General features: G+C 41.0%; 2 protein-coding genes across 8 annotated transcripts in view; both read left to right on the forward strand.

The window, feature by feature from the left end:
* The window catches only part of AK9 (adenylate kinase 9), a 112,650-nt gene extending 103,351 nt beyond the window's left edge, over positions 1 to 9,299 (forward strand). The window contains exons 33-38 of the mRNA XM_043890150.1: positions 2,985 to 3,181; positions 4,276 to 4,445; positions 4,867 to 4,965; positions 6,798 to 6,900; positions 8,032 to 8,146; positions 8,596 to 9,299. Coding sequence (XP_043746085.1) covers positions 2,985 to 3,181; positions 4,276 to 4,445; positions 4,867 to 4,965; positions 6,798 to 6,900; positions 8,032 to 8,146; positions 8,596 to 8,798 — 887 coding nt within the window. The 3' untranslated portion in view covers positions 8,799 to 9,299. The remainder of the gene's footprint in view (positions 1 to 2,984; positions 3,182 to 4,275; positions 4,446 to 4,866; positions 4,966 to 6,797; positions 6,901 to 8,031; positions 8,147 to 8,595) is intronic.
* Positions 9,300 to 15,246: 5,947 nt separating this feature from the next.
* ZBTB24 (zinc finger and BTB domain containing 24) lies at positions 15,247 to 25,429 on the forward strand. 7 transcript variants are annotated; one of them, XM_043890288.1, is made up of 8 exons: positions 15,248 to 15,412; positions 15,725 to 15,938; positions 16,064 to 17,050; positions 19,384 to 19,551; positions 20,048 to 20,131; positions 20,803 to 20,886; positions 21,492 to 21,573; positions 22,806 to 25,429. In XM_043890288.1, exons 3-8 carry the CDS (start codon positions 16,093 to 16,095, stop codon positions 23,524 to 23,526), a joined length of 2,097 nt encoding a protein of 698 aa, XP_043746223.1. In that variant the 5' UTR covers positions 15,248 to 15,412; positions 15,725 to 15,938; positions 16,064 to 16,092; the 3' UTR covers positions 23,527 to 25,429. The 7 variants fall into 7 exon arrangements, 5 of the variants coding, with proteins under 5 accessions (XP_043746226.1, XP_043746223.1, XP_043746222.1 ...); XM_043890287.1 differs by having other exon boundaries at positions 15,851 to 15,938; XM_043890290.1 differs by having other exon boundaries at positions 15,851 to 15,911.
* Positions 25,430 to 26,891: the final 1,462 nt, after the last annotated feature.

Consider the following 26,891-nt stretch of genomic DNA (forward strand, 5'->3'; position numbering starts at 1 on the left):
GGCCAAAGTATTGGAGCTTCAGGTTCAGCATCGGTCCTTCCAATGAACACTCAGGACTGATCTCCTTTAGGATTGACTGGCTGGATCTCCTTGCAGTCCAAGGGACTCTCAAGAGTCTTCTCCAACACTACAGTTCAAAAGCATCAATTCTTCGGCGCTCAGCTTTCTTTATAGTCCAACTCTCACATCTATACATGACCACTGGAAAAACCATAGCCTTGACTAGACAGACCTTTGTTGGCAAAGTAATGTCTCTGCTTTTTAATATGCTATCCAGGTTGGTCATAACTTTCCTTCCAAGGAGTAAGCGTCTTTAAATTTCATGGCTGCAATCACCATCTGCAGTGATTTTGGAGCCCAGAAAAATAAAGTCAGCCACTCTTTCCTTATCTATTTGCCATGAAGTGATGGGACCAGATGCCATGATCTTAGTTTTCTGAATGTTGAGCTCTAAGCCAACTTTTTCACTCTCCTCTTTCACTTTCATCAAGAGGCTCTTTAGTTCATCTTCACTTTCTGCCATACGGGTGGTGTCATCTGCATATCTGAGGTTATTGATATTTCTCCTGGCAATCTTGATTCCAGCTTGTGCTTCCTCCAGTTTCTCGTGATGTACTCTGCATGTAAGTTAAATAAGCAGGGTGACAATATACAGCCCTGACGTACTCCTTTTCCTATTTGGAACCAGTCTGTTGTTCCATGTCCAGTTCTAACTGTTGCTTCCTGACCTGCATACAGGTTTCTCAAGAGGCAGGTCAGGTGGTCTGGTATTCCCATCTCTTTCAGAATTTTCCACAGTTTATTGTGATCTACACAGTCAAAGGCTTTCGCATAGTCAATAAAGCAGAAATAGATGTTTTCCTGGAACTCTCTTGCTTTTTTGATGATCCAGCGGATGTTGGCAATTTGATCTCTGATTCCTCTGCCTTTTCTAATTCCAGCTTGAACATCTGGAAGTTCACGGTTCACATTACTGCTGAAGCCTGGCTTGGAGAATTTTGAGCGTTACTTTACTAGCGTGTGAGATGAGTGCAATTGTGCGGTAGTTTGAGCATTCTTTGGCATTGCCTTTCTTTGGGATTGGAATGAAAACTGACCTTTTCCAGTCCTGTGGCCACTGCTGAGTTTTTCAAATTTGCTGGCATATTGAGTGCAGCAGTCTTACAGTGTCATCTTTCAGGATTTGAAATAGTACTTTAGAATAACAATATCACACCATTGTAGCATTATAGTAGTATGACATTCTTTGTAGGAAAGAACCATCTTAGCCTTTTCATCTGTATCATATACAATGGATGGAATCGTGGATTCTTTTGTTTATTGCTTCATAACAAATTATTCCAAAATTTAACAGTTTAAAACAACACCTACACACTTCCCTCACAATTTCTGTGGGTCAAGAGTCCAGGCACAGTTTAACTGAGTCTTCTGCTTCAGTGTCTCTCACAAGGCTACAATCAAGATGTTGGCCAGGATTAAGGTCTCATCTGAGGGCCCTACTGGGGAAGAATATGCTGTCATACTCATTCGTGTGCTGCTGACAAGATTTTGTTCCTTGAGGGCTGTTAGACTGAGGGCCTCAGTTTCTCGCTAGCTGTTGGCCAGGGGCCACCTTCAGTTCCTTGCCATATGGAGCTTTCCAACATGGCCGCTGGCTTTGCCACGTGAACAAGACAAGGCCAGAAAGAAAGCCAGAAGAACAGAAATCATAGTCTGTTGTAACTGTTCTAGTTACCCAAGGCTGCCATGGCAAATGACCGCACACCGGATAACTTAGACAACAGAAATGTATTCTCTCACAGTTCTGAAGGCTAGAGGCCCAAAATCAAGGCATTGGCAGGGCTGTACTCACTCTGAAGGTTCTAGGAGAGACCCTCTTCCATGCCTTTCTCTTCATGTCCAGCATTGCCACCAGGCCTCTGCATTCTTTGGATATAGACACATCACTGCAATCGTAAGGATCAATTTTATGCTTACACTGTCACATAATCAAACTAAACTATGATTTATGCTTCATAATTTGAGTTAGTGTTAGACGTTCCTTGGCATAATTTTTTTAAAAAAGAAAATTTTCACTGGTGAAAAGAACCATTAAGAAAATATATCAGGATCAAAATTTACTCATTATAACTAAGATGTATAAAGAAGTAATTTTATTTTCTGTAAAATCTAATATTGCTTTGGAGTCTCCATTCTAATGGAGTCCTGGTAAGACAACTCAAACATCCATTGAATGAACTTAGGCCTTTTTTTTTTAATAGACTCTTTAGGGTAAACCTAGTCACTTTTAGATTAAATGTTTCTTTCTCTTTCTTGGATGCCATCAGGGAACAGGGAGAGGTTTATGTCAGTAACATTATGTCAACAAACTATATGTACTTCCTGAAATCTATCCCACAGAAAAATTTTAAATATGTAGCAAATTCATGTGTATGTGTGTAAGTGGACATGTATATATATGTGTGTGTATGTGTATATAGTATATAACATAAATAGTTTATAATAGCTAAGAATTAAAAACAAGCAAAACATTTATCAACAGATAATTGATTGAATAATCTATATGTACATTTATACAATGGAATACTATGCATAAACTAAAAGGAATTAGGTAAAAATCATATAAGCTGAAATGAAAAGATGTCAAAGGCTATAACTAACTGATAAAAGCAAGTTGCAGAATAATATTTACAGTGTAGTGGCATAAGCATCCTATCTGCAAAAAATATATACATGTGTGTATGCAAATGTATAAAAAAATCTGGAAAAGATACAGACTCAACAGTGATTACCTCTCAGGAGGGATGTTGCATTGAGAGGATGGAGGTGTGAAAAGAAACTTTTACTTTTTACTCTGTTTGGAATTTTACAACGTGTACTCATTGGTATAGTGCTAGCATAATTGAATTTATTTTCATTTTGAAAATGATTGTGTTTTCTGTGAAAATATGTATTTATAACAACAGTTAATTTGTTAATAATAGGAAAAGCTGCCTGCATTGACAAGTTATGTATCTCACCCGAAGAACTGATTTCTCGCCTGGGCGAATTTGGACAGTTCTGCCCCGTCAGCCTGGCAGAATCATATGAATTAGTTGATTGTTCTTTAAATGATTCCTTGGAATTTGCAGCAGAGTTCAGAGGGCACTATTATAAAATGAGTTCTCTAGAGAAACTGAATGTAAGTTTGTTCTTAACTCCAAATATTTACCAGGGAAAGAAAATACCTGTCTTAGAATTCATCAGACAGGAAGGGGTGGGCACAGCTGGGAACACCAGAAGCTGGGGACCAGGGACCCTATTTTTGGAAACTGTGATCCTTGGGTTCAGTAAGACAACTCAGAGGCCAGTCCTAAAACTGCATCCCAAGACTTCTGCTTCTGGCACTGACCCTGCGTCAGGGTCAGTGATGGCCCCTCCACCTGGGTCAGCGTAAGAGGTAGGGAGACCCAAGGGCGGGCCCAACCATGGAGGGGATGCTGAGCATCTGAGCTCAGCCTCCGAGTGGGCATCCAGGACATTCCATTCAAAGGGTGCGGAAGGGAAGTCAGAGTCAGTAGAAACGACTACCCTGTGCTTTAAACTTTCTTCTATCACTTTAATCTCCTGGGCACCTTATATTTCTATTTAATGGAACAGAATACAGATTTGTTGCAGTATTCTACTGACCACAATATGGTGACATAAAAAGATTGTATTTGAAAACCAATCAGTTGTCTCTGAACATTTTATTTTCCTCTGAAGAATCTGAATTTTTTTATCAGTTTATAAAGAAGACATTACTTTCTTTCTGCTTATTTAAGTGATAATCACAGACTTTTAAAACTGGAAATGACATTAGAGACCATGTACCTGGTCTGCCCCCTCCATTTGACAGTGTGATAACTGAAGCTGGAGAAGCTAACTCACCTGCCAAAGTGCATCCCCTAGTTAGTTACACTGCAGGACAGGTAGACAGCAGGGCAGGTAACTGTGCATTCCAGTGTCTGGCACGCAGTAAGAGCTCAACAAATGTTTTTCAGTATAGGTAGATGAGTGAGTGAGTGAAAGTATTAAAAGCAGAGAGACTGTAAGTGACATCACTTGCAGATATTCCTGTAAGGAACTTCCAGTCAGGGAAAGAGTTACTGTAGTGCAAAAAGCTTCTCTCAGATGGTTTGCGGGACTGAACATTGCTGCCGAAAATGGGAAGAGCAGCAGGAGAGCCTCGGTAGGTTTTTGTTGGCAAAGTGTTCCTGTTTCAAACGGTCATGTTGCTGTCATCTTTTTTTATAGAAATTTTTAGACAATCCAGAATTGTACGTACCTCCATTAGCACCTCATCCACTCCCACCTACCGACATGATCCCCAAGAGGCTGACACTGTCAGAGCTGAAGAGCCGGTTCCCTAGGTGTGCTGAGCTCCAGGGTTATTGTCCAGTGACTTATCAGGATGGCAGACAAAGGCAAGTCCTCATCTTCGTGCCAAGTACAGGCTGATAGCTCTACTTGGAATAAGTGGTCTTTATGACATTCGTAGCATTTTGATCAAAAGGTCACTATTGTTTAACTGGAAAGTATTGTTTTTCTTCCTTGAGTTGCGATGATAGAAAAATAAAATATTTATGACATTTATTTACCTAGTTGTCATTGCTGTTGTTCACTTGCTAGGTCATGTCTGATTCTTTGTGACCCGTGGACTGCAGCACACCAGGCTTCCCTGTCCTTCACCATCTCCTGGAATTTGCTCAAACTCATGTCCACTGAGCCAATCATACCATCTAACCATCTTATCCTCTGTCACCCCCTTCTCCTTTTGCCCTCAGTCTTTCCCAGCTGCATATTATACAATACATAGTTGTTTTTGTTTGTTCCTTTGTCTTTCAGATACGAAGCCCTAGTACCTGGTAACATTCACTATGCTTTAGAATATCGTGATCGTATATATATCTGTGAGAGCAAAGAAAAACTTCAGAAATTTTTGAGGTGAGACCATCCACTAAGTCACAAATATTCATTGAATATGTTAAATGCACTATCCTGGGACAGAAAGATATGTGAGTTTACACACACTCATAAACACATACATAGATGTACACATATACATACACATAGTTGAAAGGGGCAGCATTTACCTACTGCCACACATTTCTGTTTTTCACAAGAAGTTGGAAACCAAATTTCTTCTTATGTTTATCTGATTTTTAAACTTTTGTGACTGATTCAGTTTTTTTTTTTTTTTTAGGGGCTTCCCCGTGGCTCAGATGGTAAAGCATCTGCCTGCAATGTGGGAGACCCGGGTTCGATCCCTGGGTCGGGAAGATCCCCTGGAAAAGGAAATGACAACCCACTCCAGTATTCTTGCCTGGAAAATTCCATGGATGGAGGAGCCTGGTAGGTTACAGTTCATGCGGTTGCAAAGAGTCGGACATGACTGAGCAACTTCACTTGCACTTGCCATGGGGTTGCAAAGAGTCGGACATGACTGAGCAACTTCACTTGCACTTCAGTTTTTTTTTAAAAATGACAATGTGGATCAAATCATAAAGGAAAGGAGGAAAGTGTCCAACTCAGTTGTGTCTAACTTTTTGCAACCCCGTGGACTGTAGCCCTACCAGGCTCCTCCATCCATGGGATTTTCCAGGCAAGAATACTGGAGTAGGTTGTATTTCCTTCTCCAGGAGATCTTCCCAACCCAGGGATTGTACCTGGGTCTCCTGCATTGTAGGCAGACGCTTTACTGTCTGAGCCACAGGGAAGTCCATCAAATCATACATGCAGCTAGAATTTGTACAGTGGCTTGTGACCTCTCATGAAACTGTTTGAGGAAATTTAATAGTAAAAAGAGAGGAGACATTAGTTGCTGAAAAGAATATAGGATTGAAGGAATGGGGTGGTTTTTCTTTTTTATCTTCTCTTTTCCAGTGTGAAAGGTATGAACATATTTAAATGCAGGTACATGGGTGGGATCTAATAAAGGAAATGCCACGAAGGCAGAGGAGAGTTATCTTATATTGCTATTTAAGATTTCTGGAGACAGGGTGGAGTAGGCATGCAAAGAATGTGTGGAGGTTGATCTTAGGTGGGAGGTAAGCTCTGCCATGGAGAAAGCAACCTGTGTTTGGTTCTGCTTGTGGTAAGCAGCCCAGGAGACTTCTGAAGTCTATTCTATTCTGAAGACTTATCTTTATATAGCCTGGCACCTTGTGTTGGGGGCAGGCGGGGGAGTCCCTGAGAGGGTTACTAGTGTGAGGAGAATTGTAGTACAAGATAAAAACAAGGCCAGCATAAGAGTTGCTTCCCTTGTGGCTCAGCTGGTAAAGAATCTGCCTGCAATGCGTGAGACCTGGGTTCGATCCCTGAGTTGGGAAGATCCCCTGGAGAAGGGAAAGGTTACCCACTCCAGTATTCTGGCCTGGAGAATTCCATGGACTGTATAGTCCATGGGGTGGCAAAGAGTCAGACATGACTGAGCGACTTTCACTTTCACTTTTCACGCAGGAGTTAATGTGTGGAATTAAAGTATCTTGTCAGTTCAAAATAAAAGTGTGAGGATAAAAGTATATTAAGAAAGTTACATATAGGTGCTGTGAAAAGCAAGGACATTGAGAAGCGGTGAGCAGGGCTAGGGCCCCAGGTGAAATTGGTGGTCATGAATTTCTAAGAGCCTCAGTCTTCCTGCTTCTGTATCATTTTCTCCACTCAAGAAAAATGAGTAACGCACATTATCTTTTAGTTGCCTCTTGCATATCTATCTTCCTGTGTAAACACAATGAATACATTTGTGATCATCCATTTAACGGATTTGGTATTCGTAGGTCGCCACACAAATACTGGAATCAGAAGCTTCCTTACAAACTTCCCCCGTTGAAGGAACCAATGTATCTCACCAGTCTGCCTTTGCCTGGATATCTGGAACAGGTTCGCTCACATGGTTATCTCTGTTTAGATATTAGAAGACTACAGCTATCTCTTCTTCAAAAATCATTTTTATTTTGGTAACAATGAAACTCAAGGCAGAGTGTCCTGATTTTAAGCTGCAAATCCACTTTAACCTATTTTGGTTTTTAGTAGTTGTGAAAATAATATGTAAGGAAAGCCCCCATTTCTATAGCTAATTCCCAAATAACTGCACTAAAGTGAAGAAAGAGTAGGATGTTAGAAAATTATTTTCATTTGACATGTAGTTTGTTTCTTATTTTGAAATTTCAGTGTCTGTAGAGCTTTTCCGTAATGTGAAATATGCAAATTCAGTCTCTGAGGGGTTTCCCCACCCCCGCTTGAAAGAGTTAAGATGTCACCACAACTGAACCACCAAACACATATTTTGCCCAAAGTCTGGATGAAGCTATCTACTCAAGTCACTCTTATTTCCCTAACTATAACACTTTCTAAATATAGTCAGGTGTATCAGTCACCAACCACTATTTAAAAGGCCTTTTTAAAAAAATTCTATAAAACAGATACCCAGGGCACAATTTCATATGTTTCTTACAAATTCTTAACCAGTTTTTTTTTTTCATCTCCCCTAGATGGTTAGCCTTTGATCAAGTTTAATATCGAAAGACAAGAGGACACTCACCTAGAGAAGAGTGTCCTCCTCTTTGCCTGCTCGGGGCCCCAGAATCTTGACGGCAGTGGAAACTGTGGTCTCTGGAGTTCCCGGGTAATGTGGCCCAGGGTCCTGAGAGTAGGAAACAATTTGGCCAGTTCTGAGCAATGGAAGCAGATAAGGGCCAAGACAACCCCATGTCTCCTTCTTTCAACTTTTTTTAAACAGAAAATGTCAAGCATATAAAAACAGAATTGCATGATGAAACTGATGTATCCAGCACCTAGCTGGCACTAAGCCAATCTGTAGTTTTAAATTTTTCCTAATCAAATGTATTCTGTGTTTCTTTTCTGTAGGCTAAGTGCTCATTTAACTATCTTTTTAAGCTCCATCCTCAATCCCGAGGAGGCTATTTGAAGCAAAGAATAGCCTCCTTATCTATTTGCCACAAGAAAAGAAAACAGACTCAAATATACACATAATCTGTTCCCTACCTGCAGGGTATTGCAACTGCTCTAATTAAAGCCATGAATGCAGCAGGATGCTTAAAGCCCAAATTCCCCTTCTTAAGTGTACAGAGATCTGCACTACTTTATATAGCACTTCATCTGAAAGGTATGACTTTTTTTTGCTAGAAATGATATGCTACTCAGAACCAATTTAGCACTAATTATGATAAATAGGATTGTCAAACTGGGTTGGTCACTAGCATGCTGTGTGTGTGTGTGTGTGTGTGTGTGTGTGTGTGTGTGTGTGTGTGTGTGTGTGTGTGTGTGTGTGTGTGTGTGTGTGTGTGCTGTTTGCAAATATTTTAGCAAAACTGAGTTTCTAGTTTTTAAAGCAGGTACCACGAGTAACATAACCAGCTCTCAATAATCCACACCGTACAAGAAGGTGAATAGTGACAATTATGATCTAAAATAGAATAATCCCCAAATCTTATTTGGGATTTAGATATCTTCTCGGTCAAACTGTGCAGCTCAATCACACACATAGTTCTCCTTCTCTTTAATGATGCATTAACCTAACAGAAAACATTCACAGTCCTGTAAAATTTTCTACAGCCTTTAATCCCAATAGTTCTGAATATACAAGAAAAAAATACAAGAAGAAGATGGAGCAGTTTGTGGAGAGATGTGAACTCATTACATACCTGGGTGCCAAGATGACCAAGAAATACAAGGAACCTCAGTTTAGAGCCATTGACTTTGATCATAAATTGCAGACCTTTCTCTCTCTTAGAAATATAGACCCAGTCAATGGTTAGAATGTTTGCATAACTGCACCCAGAATCCTAAGAGTTACCTGAAAGGGATAAAAGGAAATAGATGGAAAATCTGGGCCTCCCTGATGCACTTTTCCCTCCTGAGTGATACGCCTTGGCTTCCAGACTTCCAATGAATTCAGAGCTCTGCCAGCCAGGAGGGAGCCTATAAGCCTAAGTTCTCATATACTTGTAAAGTTTATTGCTCTTTGCCTGAACTTTGATGCTTCAACAAAAGTTATTCCATTTAGAATATTTAGGTAATGTATTTGACTTAATGAATCCTTTGTTCATTTTCCTTTTTAATATTTTTATTAGAGAAGTCCATCTCTGTTAAAGAAACTTAGGCAGTAAATGTTAGAGAGCTTCAAGAAAAGAATTAACATTGCTATAAATAAAATAGAAATATTGGTTACACTTTTAACTTAAAGAGTTGTTTGTAAACTTTGTGAACCTAAAGATACTTTATCACTTTCCCAACAAAATAAATGGATTTAGAGACAACTAAATGGCTTCTGCTTTTCTTTTTCTCAAGTGTTCAAGGAAACACATTTTATACATTATTTTGTAGTTAGAAATCACCGGATACTTGAGGATGAATGTTAGAGTCTTTTTATATGACATTATCAAGACATATATGCTAGAGGAAAATTACTATATTGAATTTGGATGAGATTTTAAAAATAAATTATCAATTTTTTGGCAGGCGTATAACAAATCTGGAATGTGAAATAGCAAGATTGGCTCTTTTAAAAAATAAAAAATACAACCATTATCTTATTTAACCTTAGGTAAATCTCAGTTTCTATGAGTTTTTGTTTCTTAATCTCTAAAATGAATGATTTAGCTTTTTTTAAAATCACCTTTCCTAAGGTGAATTGAAAAAATTCTATATGTTTAAATTGTACCACATGATTTTGATATAGGTATACATTGTGAAATATTTACCACAATCAAGTTAATTATTAATAACACGTCCATCACCTCACATCATTATTTCAGTGTGTTCCTGTGATTGTTTATGTATATGTAAGTGTGTGTAATAAGAATACTTAAGAATCACTCTCTTAGGGAATTTCAAGTATTATTATTACAGTATTATTAATTATATTTACCACATTGAACATTAGATTCTAAGAATTTATTCATCTTATAACTAAAAGTTTGTACCCTTTGATCAATATCTCCCTATGTGTCCCTTCCCTAGATTCCTAGAAACCACCATTCTACTCTCTGCTTCTATGAGTCTTTTTTTTTTTAGATTCCACATATAAGTAATACCATACAGTATTTGTCTTTCTCTGTCTGGCTTTTTCATTTAGCATAATAGCCTTCAGATTCACTCATCTTGTCTTTGATATCTATAATTTCAACATTAATTAAAAACTAGAATCCTGTTTTAGATTTATTTTATATGATATATTTCATAATAAAACAATTTTTAAACAAAAGCTAAATGCCTATTGTCAAAGTTAGGATAAACCCCAAAAGCCTTTGAACAGTTACTGATACATACCCATAGACGGACTGCAAGTAAATCAAACCAGTCAATCCTAAAGGAAATCAGTCCTGAATATTCATTGGAAGGATTGATGCTGAAGCTCCAATACTTTGGTCTCCTGATGCGAAGAACTGACTCACTGGAAAAGACCCTGATGCTGGGAAAGATTGAGGGCAGGAGGAGAAGGTGACGACAGAGGATGAGATGGTTGGATGGCATCACCGACTCGATGGACATGGGTTTGGGTGGACTCCAGGAGTTGATGATGGACAGGGAAGCCTGGCATGCCGCAGTCCATGGGGTCCCAAAGAGTTGGACACGACTGAGCAACTGAACTGACCTAAAGATGAACAGCTTTTCAGGAGACTGGGAGGTATGAGTAGCTACCAAGTTTAACCAGCCACTCACTCTTCTCTTCCTAGTTCGTAATACTTCTAATTAACCATCTTCCCATAGTGTTCTTACCATGTCCACAGGCCTCCTCAGGCTATAAGAAGTTTCTTTTAGCAATTAAATCCAAACTTTATTGCTTCAACTCTCTCACCTTTATAAAAAGCAGTAGTCATGCAAAGTACCCCCTGGGTATCTCAAGAGACAGAAAGTATGCCATAAGTTCCATAGCAAGTCCACACCCACTGGACATCTGCTATCTTCTGGGGATCTTGTTCTCTAACATGTCTTCACTCTGAGAACTGTACCAACCCCTCACAGCTCATCCATCATTGTTCTGGAGCTGCTGATTTCTGCACAGAAGTGGGGTAAATGCTCCCTCTCTCCTGATGAGGGAGACGCTTAATCCCTGAGCTGAGCAAGGGACCAAATACCATGTGATTCTCCCCCTCCTCCCTCTCTGCACAGAGTCTCTTCTTCTGAGTAAATCTATTTAATAAAGTGCATCAGATAGCAGCATTGGGTAGGGAATGGGGAATCAAATTTCCAGAGTAGCTTATAGCTCCGGACATTCTGGGTCCCTAATGCTCGAATGCAAATTACAGTTCATGATGTGTAGGACCCTATTTAGAATAACCACAAACAGGGCTACCATTCCAGGCTGTTGTCTGCTACTGGCTTTACATATATTATCTCATTAAATTCTTACACATGAGAAGAGTTTCTTACCCAAGATCACTTAAGTAATAGAATCCAGCTTCAGACCCTGATCAGACTAACTCCAGAGCCTTGTTCCTCCTTTACCACCTCCTCCACTAAGTCCATCTTGGAAACCATGATAATGGTGTCAGTATTCCTAGGGCATTTCATTGGTCAGAATCTTTTGGGCACTCCCACATGCACATGCATGTGTGTATGTGTGTGTGTATATATACTTTAGAATATAAAAATATTATAGAAGACTCAGGAAAAAATTTTCCTTTGCGCCTGAGACTCCCTAGCCCTAACCCCTGCATGCACTCACACCCTCCCTGTAATGGTTGCAAGTTGTGTTTTCTTTAGCAAGTTAGGTCAAGAGGTCCGTGTGCCAAGGAAGGGAGAATGCCATTTCTGCAATGAGAAAGGAGAACATGCATCATTTTAACCTGTTATGAATCTTCTTTTTGTTTAGAAATTATGCTTGCATATTATTATAAATGATCCATCAACTGATGTCTCAAATATGATGAAAGAATATTCTGACTGGGTGTCCAGGGACTCTGAATTTTTTTCCCAAAGTGAAGCAGTAAGAGAGTGAGCAGCCCCTGGTGCTCACTGGGACTCATTACCCCAATCCTCAAGTCTGCCACCTGACCACATCAGGAAGAGGCTGAGGCAACGCCCATCCAAGGGACCGGGAGACTGCTCAACCAGTCTGCGCCCCTACATGGCTTGTCTGGGTATCATTTTCTTTCTTTATTTTTGGTTTGTGCCGGGTCTTTTGTTTCTGTATGTGGGCTTTCTCTAGTTGCTGCAAGCTGGGGCTACTCTTCATTGCTATGCACAGGCTTCTCCTTGTGATGACTTCTCTTGTTGCAGAGCGCGGGCTCTAAGCACATGGGCTTCAGTAATTGTGGCTCGTGGGCTCTAGAGCGGTGGCTCAGCAGTTGTGGCACACAGGCTTTGCTCCGGCATATGGAATCTTCCCTGACCAGGGACTGAACCCATGTCCTCTGCATTGGCAGGTGGTTTCTTATCCCCTGGACCTCCAGGGAAGTCTCCAGATGCCATTTTCACTATGATGAGAAGAATGCATAATTTCACCCAGGGAGAAGAGGTAGTGCCCATTTAACAGACCCTAAGACAAAAAGTAATACAATTAGAGTCAATTAAATATGGAAAAGTAGGCAAAGGATTTTTGTACCTTTTCTCCATTTAACACTCAGAGACATCAAGTGAATATACTATATTTGACCACTCCTATTGCTGGACCATGTACGGTTTTACTGTATTTTTAAAAGCTGTGATGAACTTTTTTCCACCATATTTGGGATTATTAGCTTAAAAAAGTTTCTAAGAAACAAAAGTACAGGGTGAAAGGGAATGAATTTAAAAAACTAAAAATATAATACTAAATGACAGTAAAGAAGTAATAAAAGTGGGAGGGGGCATTGGGATGGGGAATACATGTAAATCCATGGCTGATTCATGTCAGTGTATGACAAAAACCACTACAATATTGTAAAGTAATTAGCCTCCTACTAATAAAAATAAATGGAAAAAAAAAGAATTAATAAAAGTGATGCTCTTGGAAACACTTCTGGAAACATTGTGAATTGTCATTTGGAAGGCAGCTTAGTATAGAAATTGTGACCCGTAATAATAAATGGGCAGAAAGCAGAACCTTGTTACTTTAACTTGAATTAACAGTGATATTGAACATTATTATATATGTTGGTCACCAGTTGCACTTTATTTTTTTATGCCTTTTGCACTTTAACTCATTGGTTGCTTTTCAATTCTTTTGTAAGAATTCTTGATGTAAAATACACACCAATCCTTGTATCTGCAGTAAATAAGTCTGATTTTTAAGGTATGAAAGTAAGTGCTGTTCATCTATATCTTATGATATTGAATCCTTTTCTAAGCTCTGGAAGTTATTCCATCTTCAGAGATTAAATAAATATTCTATTATGTTTTCTTCTACTGTTGGTGTATGTGTTTATATTTAATTCTCTAAGCTGCCTAGAATTCATTTCTGGATATGTTATGAGCTGTTGTTTTAAATTCTTCAAAACTCATAGTAGTAAATACTATGTTTTTAAAAAATATTTTAAGTTTTATATATTTCATTTTTTTTATATATTTCATTTTATTCTCAGTGCAGTTATTAAAAGTTTTCATAAATTCATTGGTAAAGGAGAAGTTCAAGAACAGGGAAAGAATGAGATATATTTTATATATGTATGCCTCAGTCTCATTGTGGGTGATTTTTTGTTTTATCTTTTTGGTTTGTTTTGCTTTTACAAATGAAAGTCTGAGTAGAGGTTTATCTACAAAGACTGAGGGCTCTTAACTATGAATGGTTCTGGAATAATTCTTAGAAGGGTAACATCTGAATTAAATAGACCTTTCAAAATTGATATTAAAAAAAAAATTGAGATTCTAACCAAGAGTCAGGGACTTCTCTCTGTGGTTCAGTGGCTAAGAATCTGCCTGCCAATGCAGGGGACACAGGTTCAATCCCTGGTGTGGGAAGATTCTGGAGCAAAGTGCTGGAGCAAAGCCTGTGTGTCACAACTACTGAGTCTGTGCTCTAGAGCCCATGGTCTGCAACAAGATAAGCCACCAGAACAGAAAGAAGAGTTTGCAACTGCAAACTCTCTGCAACTAGAGAAAGCCTGAGTACAGCAATGAAGACCCAGCACAGCCAAATAAATAAATAAAATTTAAAAAGAAGCTAATCTGAAAAGGCTACATACCATGTGATTCCAGCTATATATTCTGAAAAAGGCAAAACTCTGGAGATAGTAAAAAGATTACTAGTTGGACTTCACAAACCCTGGGGTTTACAGGCAATTCAGGACAAAGAGGGAAACTTCAAAGAAGGAGCTAATTTTAATAAAAACTAGTAAAAAAAAAAAAATGTTTAAAGAGCCGGGAGGTAGTTATACCTGCTTTCTCAAAATCTCAGAGACTAGAGATGGCATGCTGGGATCTGGGAGGGTGTGTTCGGTGTCCTAAATTAAAAACAGTTAGGTGTTAATGAAGCATAAATTGAGAGAAAATGCTGAAATAGTTGAGTAGGAGGGGACTGAATTTGAGTGGTGCTTGTAGACCATATCCAGAAGCCGTGCCTTTCTCCTAAGGGTACATGGGAGCCACAGTAGATTCTATGCAAGGGAGTGACTCCAGTCTCTGGATGTGATTTGCATTTGGGAAGATCTCCTGTATTCCTGTGTATTGGCAGGAATAACACTGTAACTAAGGCTAGTTAGAAACCTTTAATAGTCTACTGAAAAAAGATGTTGAAAGTCTGAATAATAACAATCATTTAAATGATAGCAGACATGAATTAAACCAATAGGCCCGTTACATATTTAATCTTGTTTACCCCACAGCCACCCAGTGTTGGCGCTGGTGTCAGCGAGAGGATAAGTACAAATAACTTGATCAAGATCACGCAGCACCCAGATCTGTTTGACTGCAGCGTTCTCTTCATTCCCTTGGACTAAGGTATTGGATGCTGAGGCTGATGATCACGGTGATGACGGTGAATGTCTCATACATTCGAGACCTGAAAGCCAGCTTCAGCATTCAGGAAGCGGAAAAGACAAAACTGATGAAGGTGTCAGTGAGCAGCTAACAGGATATAAAACTTCCCTAACTGCAGAGTGACGACACCATTACCGCCCGCTGATCCCCACTCACACCAGACATACGCCCTGCCGGGGCTGTCCCGGCAGCGCCTCCAGGGTTCGCAGGCCCAGCCACGCCCCGCCACGCCCCGCCACGCCGCGCCACGCCCCGCCACGCCACGCCCCCTGGCACCTCCTTGTACCACGTGGTCCGGCGTGCGCGCAGCAGGATCCCGCGCTTCCGGGTTGGCTGCGACTACGGCGGCGGCGTAGGGACGCCAGCTGCTGGCCGGGCGGAGCTGGGAGCCTGGGCGGGCCCGGCGCTAGTGCGCCCGCCAGGCAGCCAGGGGGGCCGGCGGCGATCCGGACCCTGACGGGCGCCCAGAGAGGTAGGTCGGCCACCAACCCTCTGTCGGTGGGCGCTGCACCCATGCGCGCATCGACTTCTCTCCAGCCGGCGGCTCCCCGGTCGGTCCCCAGGGGTCCAGGCTTGGAGGTGGGGGGCCTCCCTCGCGGCCCGCTCCCCGCTGGGTGGGCTCCGGGGAATCGCCAGCCCGGCGCCTCGCGCCGCGCGCGGTCGGGCGATCTGTGCCGCCTTTCCAAAGCGAGGGCCAATGCGCCTTACGTTATTGTCCATTGCAGCCACCTCCAGATTTACATCGTACCTGTACGTTTTCTTCTTTTCCATTTTTGCTTCACAGACAAAATGGCTCCTAATATGTGAAATCGAGACCCCGTAGTTTTCATTCTCGTGTTTGTGCAACTGTGGAAAGTTAGCGCAGTGAAGGACTTTAGAGATAGTTGATCCCAATTCCTTCATTTTACAGAGCAGAAAACAGACCCCGAGAGGTCACGTGGACGTCGGAAGTTCACCCCAGCTGGATAATGGTACAATAGGAATAAGAACCCCAAACTATAAGTTTTTACATAATCTTTTAAAAGTGGTAAAAGATTAGCTAACAAAAGTGAATAGTTCCTTTGGGCTGGGATTAATCTTGCTAGAGAATGTCTCCCTTTTAAACATTACTTTGTTATTTCAGGCTTAATCCTTCTTGAGCTTCTAAAGAAAATGGCAGAAACATCATCAGAGCCTCCTGGGCAGCTGGTTGTACACTCAGACACACACAGTGACACTGTCCTGGCCAGTTTTGAGGATCAGAGGAAGAAAGGCTTTCTCTGTGACATTACTTTAATCGTGGAGAATGTGCATTTCCGGGCCCACAAAGCCTTGCTTGCTGCCAGTAGTGAATACTTCTCAATGATGTTTGCTGAAGAGGGGGAGATTGGCCAGTCCATTTATATGCTAGAAGGCATGGTTGCGGACACATTTGGTATCCTGCTAGAATTTATCTACACTGGTTGTCTCCAGGCTAGTGAGAAAAGTACAGAACAGATCCTGGCTACTGCCCAGTTCTTAAAAGTCTATGACCTGGTAAAGGCTTACACGGACTTTCAAAGTAATCATAGCTCCCCAAAGCCACCGGCTTTGAACACAGCTGGTGCTCCGGTGGTTGTTATTTCTAATAAGAAAAGTGAGCATCCAAAGCGAAAACGGGGAAGACCAAGGAAAGTCAACAGTTTGCAGGAAGGGAAGTCAGAACTGGCTGCAGAGGAAGAAATACAGCTGAGAGTGAACAATTCTGTTCAGAACAGACAAAACTTTGTGGTTAAAGAGGGAGACAGTGATGTACTGAATGAACAGATCCCAGCAAAAGAACTGGAAGAATCTGAGCCAACTTGTGAGCCAGCTAGAGGGGAGGAGATGCCAGCTGAGAAAGATGAGAACTGTGATCCCAAGACCCAGGACTCTGGGCAGGACAGCCAGAGTCGGTGCAGCAAGCGGAGGATTCGGAGGTCTGTCAAACTGAAAGATTACAAACTTGTAGGGGATGAAGATGACCAGGGTTCAGCCAAGAGGGTCTGTGGACGGAGAAAGCGCCCTGGTGGGCCTGAGGCCCGTTGTAAAGACTGCGGCAAAGTATTTAAGTACAATCACTTTTTAGCAATCCACCAGAGAAGCCACACAGGTAATTATGCTTTTGCAGTTTATTGGAGAAGTAACAATAATAACAGCTTACATTTATTGTGCAACATCTATATGATGGGCATTGTAACAAAGTATATGTTACTGCATTGAATTCTCCAAACTGTCTGGTGAGATATCCCATGTTATCCCAATTGTACAGTTGAAGAGACTAGGTTGTAGAAAGCTAAAAGTACTTGCCAGGACATCCATATAGTGACAGAGGTGGGATGTGAACACAAGGAACCTGATACCAGAACCTCTCTTCTTACTTGAAGTTGTTGCTTCAAGGCTTGAATGTTCAGGAATCGAGCTCTAGCCAAAATTAATCTGCTTTATGATTCTTGAAGCTTCCTCATCTTGACCATAGTTGTGTTTTTGCTTGGATATGTCTAGACAGTTCTCTCACTCAGCCATCTGTCTGTAAGTGTTGTTTTCTTTTTGATCCCTCTAGCCCAAGGCTGGCCAATAGACCCTTTTTGAGGATGGAAATGTTCTGTATCTGTGCTGTTCTTTTTGGTGGCCTCTAGCCACCTAGTGGCTAGCCACCTGTAGCCACAGGTGTATTTTGAGTGCTTGACATGTGGGGAGTGTGACTAAGGATCTGAATATTTTAATTAAATAGCCACCATGTTGGACAGTGCAGTCCTAGCGTGAAATCCCTTCCTCCTTTGAGCTGTCTCTTATGTACCTACCTCAGTCTGCTTTGGATCAGGCAGTAGTTATATACCCTTCAGCCTAGTTGTAAGCATTGAGTATAGAGTCTGGTACTTAAGACTTCTTGTCATCAAGCAACCTGTTGCCTTAAGAGCCAGCAGCATCCAGCACTGTGGTTCTCAACCTGGCTACATGTTACAATCTCCCAGGGAGCTTGGCCCAGCCCCAGAGCTCCTGGTTTTATTGAGCGGTGGTGTTTTTAAAAGCTCCCTGGAGATTTTAAGCACAGAGAGCCTGAGAACCCTGAAGTTGGTTCTTTGAACAAAATACACACTTAAGAAATATTTGCTTGTCTGTGACAGAAGCTAAAGAGTTAAATAGTTCTATATGATTTTAAGGAAAACAAAGTGTAGGCTCTTCCCTTTCCCTCAAGGTGTGCTGCAGTTATACATTGAATCACTTTAGTGTGGGTCTCTTCTTCCATTTGAGTGGATACTAGTAGTTCCATACAGTATGGAAACTCATCTTTTAGTTCCAGAAAAATTTCCTGAATGATTTCATAGTAATCCCTGCTCTCTCTTTCTGGAACTCCTCCTATTTGGATGTTGAATCTCCTGGACTCATTCTCTAACTTTATCTTTTCTCTATTTTCCATCACTTTTTGCTCTACTTTCTGGGAGATTTCTACCTTATCTTTCAACTTTTATTTTTCTCTTTCTACTCCTTTTTTTTTAAACTTCTGGGAGCTCTTTACAAAATTCTTTTTTTTTGTTTGTTTTTAAGTAGAATCCTCTTTTTGTTTCACAGTATAACGTCTTGCCTCTATGAGCCTCTTAATAACTTTTACTTATTTGTTATTTTTTAATGTTTTTTTCACTCTGGAAAGTCTCTGTTTTCTGCAGGTTGCTTTTTCTCTTCTCTGTTTTGTTATCTATTTCTACTGTGTCTGGTGATTTTTTTGTTTTTTTTTAACTCATATTTAATTATATGCAAGAATGGTTTGCTCATAGCTCCTTGCAACTCTGCAGGTGTGGAGAGGGCCTGTAGACATCCTGGCTGATACCTGGCATCACGTCCTCAGTTCTTTTACTGCGGGCCCTTTGTATTCGGGAAAAGATGCTCCAGCTCCCACCTGGAGCCGTAGACCTGGCTGCCAGTGTCCAGTGCAGGAGGAGGCAGAAGTTTTGGGGGTGGTCTCATCATCCCAGATGTAAACTTTGACTTGCTGTCCCCATGGTAGCCTTATTCCACTGCGCTGGGTGACCTCTGACCCAGAGACCCCTAGTCTGGAGATCCTTAGTCTGATTTACCCTCTTTAAGAACAGTCTCCATCTTCCACTGGGGAGAAGGCCAATCTCCTGGTTGCATGGAGACTGGATCTTTGGGTGGGAGTGGGGGTTGGGGGGACTAACTCCCTTCGAAACAGACTATCATTTATTTCTTCCTCACCCCCATTTTCAGAGATAACAGATGCTCCCAGTCCCTGACCTCGTGAAGGCTCTGTCTTCAGTTAGGTTGTGTATCCGTGCTCCTCACCGCTGGCGTCACACTTGTCTGCTCCCACTTGCAAAATGTTTTTGCTGATGTTGTCGCTCCTGCTCGTTGTGATTTTCGTTTGGGAGGGAACAAAAAGATGTGCAGATTCTTGCCCACACCATGTTTCTGGGGCTCTTCTTCCAGGGGAGCGACCTTTCAAATGTAATGAGTGCGGAAAAGGCTTCGCCCAGAAGCACTCCCTGCAGGTCCACACCCGGATGCACACAGGCGAGCGGCCGTACACCTGCACGGTGTGCAGCAAGGCTCTCACCACCAAGCACTCGCTGCTGGAGCACATGAGCCTGCACTCAGGTACGGGCCCGCGCTCGGGAGCCTGCCGCCGCCAGGGGCTCGTTCCCGGGCTGGGCACTACCTTGCTGTCAATGGTCTTTTCTCAGTCTCAGATCATTCCCCACGTGGTTTCATTTTAAGGCAGAGTTGTGTATCTCTCAGAGCCTAGTTTAGAGTTCTGCCCAGCCTTGAGCCTTAAACTAGCATTTATAAACTGGCCGTTGAAAGTTCAGTGTATAATCAGGATGTATTTAAGCACCAGTCTTCAGAATTATTTTAGTTTGGACGATGTTGGAGGGAACTTGAATTCTCTAGCGCTGCCCCAGTCTCCACCACTCCCTGTTGCCTTATGTGCCTTTGCACATTGATGACTCTGAAGACGTTTGGGTTTGTAGACGAGTCACTTGTGTTATTTGTAGAAAATGGGGACCTGGGCCCACTGTGATACTTAATTACTTTATTAGTGAGCATTCTAGTTCTTTATAGTTTTTTGTGTGTTTCGTTTTTTATTTGGCAGGACAGAAGTCTTTTACCTGTGATCAGTGTGGAAAATACTTCAGCCAGAAAAGACAACTAAAGAGCCATTACCGAGTTCATACAGGTACAATAAAGTGAGATAAAATTTGGATTGGTGGGGGAGAAATGCAAATACAAATTGTTTCTGAAACAGTAGGTTCATGTTGTAAAAGATAAGTGAGTTTTTAGGGAAGCAATCTAAATTAGGTGTCCTTGGGTTACTCTTACCACCTTGCAATTTATATTGAATTTTTATATTACAGTTTCTGTGCCACACACAGAAACCCTACAGAATTGGTACCATTCAGGGCGCCACTTGGCTAAGAGGGCGCCAGTTGATTGGTTGTTAGTTGTGTCTAGACAGAGGTGTCACCAGCCCGGAGCTGTCAGTCCCCGGCTTTCTCCAGCCTGGCCCCACCCATTGTCCTTTTTTTTCTTTCCTGCCAACTGCTTAAAGATGAAGAGGGGTTGGGAGCATCATTTGAGATCAGTTGGCCACAGTCGCACCAGTACTTTGAGGGAAAAAGGAGATTTACACTTAGGGAGATGGGAAGGGTCCCACCTTTGTTTGGGAAGCAGTGAGTTGAGATGCTTAGGAAAATATTAACTGTTACCAAAATGAATTTAAAAATTGTTGTTGTATTAAAGTACCATATTTAAAGTGATTATTTTTCAGGGAAGTGCTTTAACACAAATCACTGAAGAAATGCAGGGACAGCATATATGCACTGACACTTTTTTTATTGTTGCGACAAGGCCACTCATTACCGGAATGCAACGACTGCCACCGCAAATTCATGGATGTGTCTCAGCTAAAGAAACATCTGCGAACACACACGGGTAAAAGTCCATCTCACGCTTTCTTTCTAGTCTGTTTCGTGTTTTCAGGAGAGCAAGAAATGAAATACTCAGAATCCCTTCCTCAGGCTGTGCTTATTGTGAATTGTGTGGGAATTTTATAAGTAGACTACTTTAAAAGCCCAGGCAGAATGCTGTTGCACCATCCTGTGAAATCACATCCGTGTAGGTTAGCAAGATGAAATATACTTACTGAGCACTATTCATAATGAAACCTCACTTCATACCACAGAAAATTGGGTTGGCCAAAAAAGTTCAGTTGGGTTTTTCCCTAAGTTATCCAGGGGTGGACTATACAGGAGCAAATGTTGTTTCCGTCACAGAATTGCTTATGTCCTTGCTTCCGTGTTTACATGTTTGAGGGAAAGAACCACACCTTACTTTCTCTGTATCCTCCTGACACTTAGGACACGGTGCTTAGGTACACAGTAGGTGCTTGCTAAGTGCTGCATTTAGTCACTCACGCTTGTTGAGGGTTCAAGTGGTATTGCCTTTGTTCTTTTTCATATTGTGAAACGGGGGGGGGGGGGGAGGCGGGGAGGTGGTTTTCACTGTTTGTTTTATCTTGGTTTTCCCGTTTTTTTAAGGTGAGAAGCCATTTACGTGTGAAATCTGTGGCAAATCTTTCACAGCAAAGAGTTCTCTTCAGACCCACATCAGGATCCATCGGTAAAGTTTCCTTCATACTTTTCTCCCATGGAGTTCTCATCCAGCCCTGGCATTCAGCAGGGTGACATCCATTACCTAGATAGTGTGTATGTTAGTCACTCAGTCATGTCTGACTCTCTGTGACCCCCCCATGGACTATAGCCCACCAGGCTCCTCTGTCCATGGGATTCTCCAGGCAAGGATACTGGAGTGGCTTGCCATTTCCTTCTCCAGGGGATCTTCCTGACCCAAGGATCAAACCTGGGTCTCCTGCATTGCAGGCCGGTCTTTACCATCTGAGCTATAGGGAAGTCCCAACCTGTATAGTGCTTTCCCCAAAATTATTACTCTACGAGAAATTCCTGGGCAGCTTATTATTTTGCTTTAAGAAATTCCTCATGCAGGCAAACTTAGAAAAACTGATTCTGACCAGCGAAAGTTTGAGTTATTGATATCATTTGTTGAATTTTGATTTTGGCCTTGGGGGATGATCCAAAACTTAAATCTTCTATCAAAACTAAATTAAAATATATTTATTTATTTATTTTTGGCTGTGTTGGATCTTTGTTGCTGTGTGAGGGCTTTTCTCTAGTTTTGGTGAGCAGGAGCTACTCTCTAGCAGCAGAGGTTTGGTTGCTCTGAGGCTTGCAGGATCTTCATGGACCAGGGATCAAACCCATGTCCCCTGCATTGCAAGACAGATTGATAACCACTGGACCGCCAAGGAAGCCCCTAAAACTAAATTAAACTTAATATTTTCTGAATAAATTTTTTGTTCATGCAACTTGTTTCCAGAATTGATTTAGTAGTTCCTCTAACACAAATATATAGGGGCTACTCATATTTTTAATATTGAAATCAATCATATATATACTTGTTTGGCATCTAGAATCTAAAAATTGGCTGTGAAAACTAAAAACAAAAAAAAGAAAATTTGTGACATGTATTAATATTTACCTTCTTATCTGAAGTACACACTGTGACCATAAAATTTTATCACTTATGACTCAGCCCCACAGCCCCATCCTTAGACATCCTTCCCCTCCCCCCCCCCCCCTTCTTTTTTTAAGATTAGAAGCTGAAGCCCTTGGCAGATGTGATACTTGCTCTAAGTACTTAAGTTAGTAAGAGAACCCATGACTTAAGCCTCCAAGTCAGGTTAATTTTCCTCTCCTCTGGACTGCTTCTCCCTAAATAGTCAGGAAGTAGTGAAACCTTTCTGTTTTAAAAATAAAATGTATATTTTCTCCTAGAGGAGAAAAGCCCTATTCCTGTGCTGTGTGTGGCAAATCCTTCTCTGACTCAAGTGCCAAGAGGAGACACTGTATTCTGCACACAGGCAAAAAGCCCTTCACCTGCCCTGAGTGTAACTTGCAGTTTGCTCGCTTAGACAACTTGAAGGCTCACTTGAAAATCCACAGCAAAGAGAAACACCCGTCCGATGCCAGCAGTATTTCTGGCAATAATAATGCCGAAGAGGTCAGGAATATTCTTCAGCTACAGCCCTATCAACTCTCTACCTCCGGAGAGCAGGAAATTCAGCTTCTCGTAACGGATTCCGTACATAACATCAATTTCATGCCAGGTCCGAGCCAAGGAATCAGCATCGTCACCGCAGAGAGTCCCCAGAACATGGGTGCAGACCAGACCGCGAACCTCACCCTGCTCACGCAGCCTCCAGAGCAACTGCAGAACTTAATTCTTTCAGCTCAACAGGAGCAAACAGAGCACATCCAGAGCCTCAATATGATTGAAAGCCAGATGGCGCCCTCACAGACCGAGCCAGTGCACGTCATCACACTCTCCAAGGAGACTTTGGAACATCTGCACGCCCATCAGGAGCAGACAGGGGAGCTCCATTTAGCGAGCGCTTCAGATGCGGCCCCGCACCTGCAGCTGACGCAGGAGCCGGCTCCGCCGCCAGCCGCCCACCACGTGCCCCAGCCCACGTCGCTGAGCCAGGAGCAGAGCTGACCTGTCCACAGGCTTGGCTGCTCTGTCGGTCTCTTCTCCGTCAGCCCGCTGTGACCGGACTGTGTGCTTGAAGTTAAGCTTTCTGCAACGCTCACTTATGGATTCTTACAGAGAAGCAGTAGCTCGCTAAGCTAGCTGATAGCTTACTGCTTTCCATCCGAGGAGCAGGATATGTTTATCATGTCTTATATCTAATGTTGATTTGGACTTAGCATTTCGATATTGATGAGTAGTTTTCATTTACTACTTCTCTTAGACTTTGGGTAACTTTTCTTTGAGGGCATTGCGTTAGACATTTTCTGAGTATTAAATATTCACAGCCATAGATACAGTCTTGCTGATCTTTCTAGTTATATTTTTGATTTTTTAGAACAAATGAAGTCATATGTTGAATTGGGTAAAATGGTTGGTTCCCCTTCCTTATTTCTCTTAGGCAACACAATTGCTACTACAAGTTGGGGCTGAATGTAACAGATTATGACTTCGGGGGACCCTGTCCTTTTAATAACTTCCAATCCCCTAAGACAAAGTAACTTCTAAAATTTAATCTTTCTGTGTACAGTGGGCTCATCATATCATGTTTAAGATAGATTCAAAGACATAGAAACTAAATGTCTATTTTAACTTGAAATTTACAAAAGAGGAAAGCCAAAAGGATACGATCATTTTTTAAATTCTAAATTCAACTTTTCTGAAAAACATAGATTGACATGGTTTTTAAAAGCAGGTTGTTGAAAATTTTAAAGTGTAATTAAGGTATGAAATTGGACAAGATGTTCACCCCAAATTCTGAACTTTTTGTCAGCATTGATGTTAATCTCCATGATGAAGGTAAATTCTTTCTTAATTATCCTGGAGCATAAAATTCAGTGTAATTTGTGTTAAATATACTGGATTCTAATTGATCTCTAAAAATGTTGATCTGTGTATTGTGTCTGGTAAATTTTTCGATAGGAACTTATAACCTATTTTTATCACAAAGTAAGTTAAACCTCACAAAACAGACACATAATTTTTAAAAGTAAATTCTCCTAATTTTAAAAATACTTTTGAGCCTCAGCATCTTAGTGAGCCAGCATTGTCTACAATAGTGTGATTTCAAATAATCATCAGAAGGTTAAATTATGTTTTTGTTAAGTTTTCCAGCCCAGCCTATTTTATTGAATACTTTGACCACTTTCTCTCAGGTAAACTGGTAGAGGATTATTGAGAAAAGAAGGTGGGCACTAGTGTATGTAAATTAACAATGCTGATGGAGAGTAGCAGTAATCGCCACTAAAATTAACAGGATCTTCACATCAGTCACTTCTTTGTTTTAGAGATTTTTGATTTCTACCAGAGTCAAATAAGTTTTTGGAGAAAATTTAGAATTGTTCAGGTTGAGAGAAGATGAAAGTCTTTTTCTAACATATCTACCAAACTATAGTTGTTTTATTATATATAATTCAAAAATTATTAAATGATTTATATGTATCAGCCAAAGTATGTTAAATCAGGCCTGACTAGAGACAATTTTTATAAATACAGTTATGTCCTAAATATCATTTCAGATCTTGACTTAGTAATTTAAACTATTTATCTTAACCTTATTGTTAAAATGCGTTGTTTTTACCAGCTTCTCAAAGCCTACTGGCCCACATCTTTTTCTCCCGGAGATATGTAATATTAAAGCAGATAAATGCTTAACTACTCATTTTGGGTAGCTGGATAATTAGTAATTAATTAACCAGGAAGTATGATCATGATCATATGACTATTTCCAAGTGAAGTTTAACTAGCTTAATGTCAGTCTGCCTCTAAGAGAAATGTGGTGTGAGCCATATGTATAATTTAAAATTTTCTAGTAGCCACATTAAAAACATAAAAAGATGAGATTAATTTTAATAAAATAGCTTACTTAATCTAACATGTGCCAACTATTGCAGTATGTAAATATGCAATATTAAAATATAATCATACTTGACAAATTCTTTTTTTCATACTGTGTCTTCAAAATCTGGTGTGTATTTTACATTTACTGCACACTCAGTGTGGATGCTAACGTTCATGACAAACTTGATCTGTTTTTAGGGTTGCTACAGTTTACAGTTGAAAACCTAGGTTCACATATCTAGGTTACAGACACAGTTTTTTCCCCAGCAACTGAAACAAGTATGTTTAAAAATTTGTATTAGAATTAGTTAAAAATAAAACATAGTTCCTCAGTCACACTAGCTGCATTGTGAGCGCTTGGGAGCCACATGTTAGCTAGTGGCTCCTGTAGCACATGTTACCTGTCTCTAGCATGAGAACCAGGCTCAGCAATAAAAATCTCTTCTGGAAGATTCTGGGTTATTTGACCAGCTGTCAAAGGGAAGTGAGAAAAGGAAAGCTTTATAAATCAAGTCTCTCTTCTGTGTCCCAAATACACATTCTGTCCCTTTGAATGAAATCCTTAATTTTAAGATTTCACTGGTTTTTGTTGGTTTTTTTTTTTTTGGCCAGCCCAGCCCAGGTGTGGGCACACAGGATCTTAGTTCCCCAATCAGGGATTGAACTCTTCCCCCCTTGAAATTCTCATCCCTTGCAGTGGGAATATGGAGTCTAAGCCACTGGACCCCCAGGAAAGTCCCTGAAATCCTAATTTTAAAGTTCAGTGACTGCAACCAAAGGAAATGACATGTACGGAAAAATGTTTCTATTGTCTTTGAGAAGTTGTTGGCTCATTGTTTCACAACTTATTTTGTATTAAGCTTGTGCAATTGAAATAATTTTTTTAACAACTACAGAAATACAAATTGCAGTTCTTCCGGACTAGTAGAGAAGTAGTTCTAGGAGAAGCCTAGTAAGTCTTCCTGGTGGCTCAGACAGTTAAGAATCTTCCTGCAATACAGAAGACCCGGGTTTGATTCCTGGGTTGGGAAGATCCCCTGGAGGAGGGCATGGCAGGTCCACTCCAGTATTCTTGCCTAGAGAATTCCATGGACAGAGGAGCCTGGTGGGCTAGTCAGTGGGGTTGCAAAGAGTTGGACATGACTGAGCAGCTAACACTATAGAACTATAGCAGAAAAAAAAAAAAAAAGAACTATAGCAGAGTATTGTGCTTCCAGACTGCTGAAACGACTTTATCACTTTTGAAGGTGAATCTTTGGTTTTCTCTCAGTAGAAGGCTAGCCTTGGGAAGACTTGAGCTCTTGCCATCAAAATGAGCTGTCTTTGAGCTTGCCCTGTGTGTTTCGTGAAACTCCTCTTTGTCTCTCATCGGTGTATTTTTCTGCATCTGGTTCTTGTGCTGTGAATGTGAGCAACTGGTCCACATGATGCTGAGAGATATGAGAGTCTCATTATAGATGCTTACACTTAGGTTTTCATAAACTGGAGTAATA

The sequence above is a fragment of the Cervus elaphus genome, chromosome 28 (genome assembly GCF_910594005.1).
Source record: "Cervus elaphus chromosome 28, mCerEla1.1, whole genome shotgun sequence".
Classification (NCBI taxonomy): domain Eukaryota; kingdom Metazoa; phylum Chordata; class Mammalia; order Artiodactyla; family Cervidae; genus Cervus; species Cervus elaphus.

What these genes read in the sequence shown, in the direction of transcription:
- ZBTB24 (XM_043890288.1), top strand. Translation starts at nt 16,093, where the DNA reads ATGGCAGAAACATCATCAGAGCCTCCTGGGCAGCTGGTTGTACACTCA. An exon ending in CCATTACCGAGTTCATACAG is followed by an intron (nt 20,132 to 20,802) that starts GTACAATAAAGT and finishes TGTTGCGACAAG; the next exon opens with GCCACTCATTACCGGAATGC. An exon ending in ACATCTGCGAACACACACGG is followed by an intron (nt 20,887 to 21,491) that starts GTAAAAGTCCAT and finishes CGTTTTTTTAAG; the next exon opens with GTGAGAAGCCATTTACGTGT.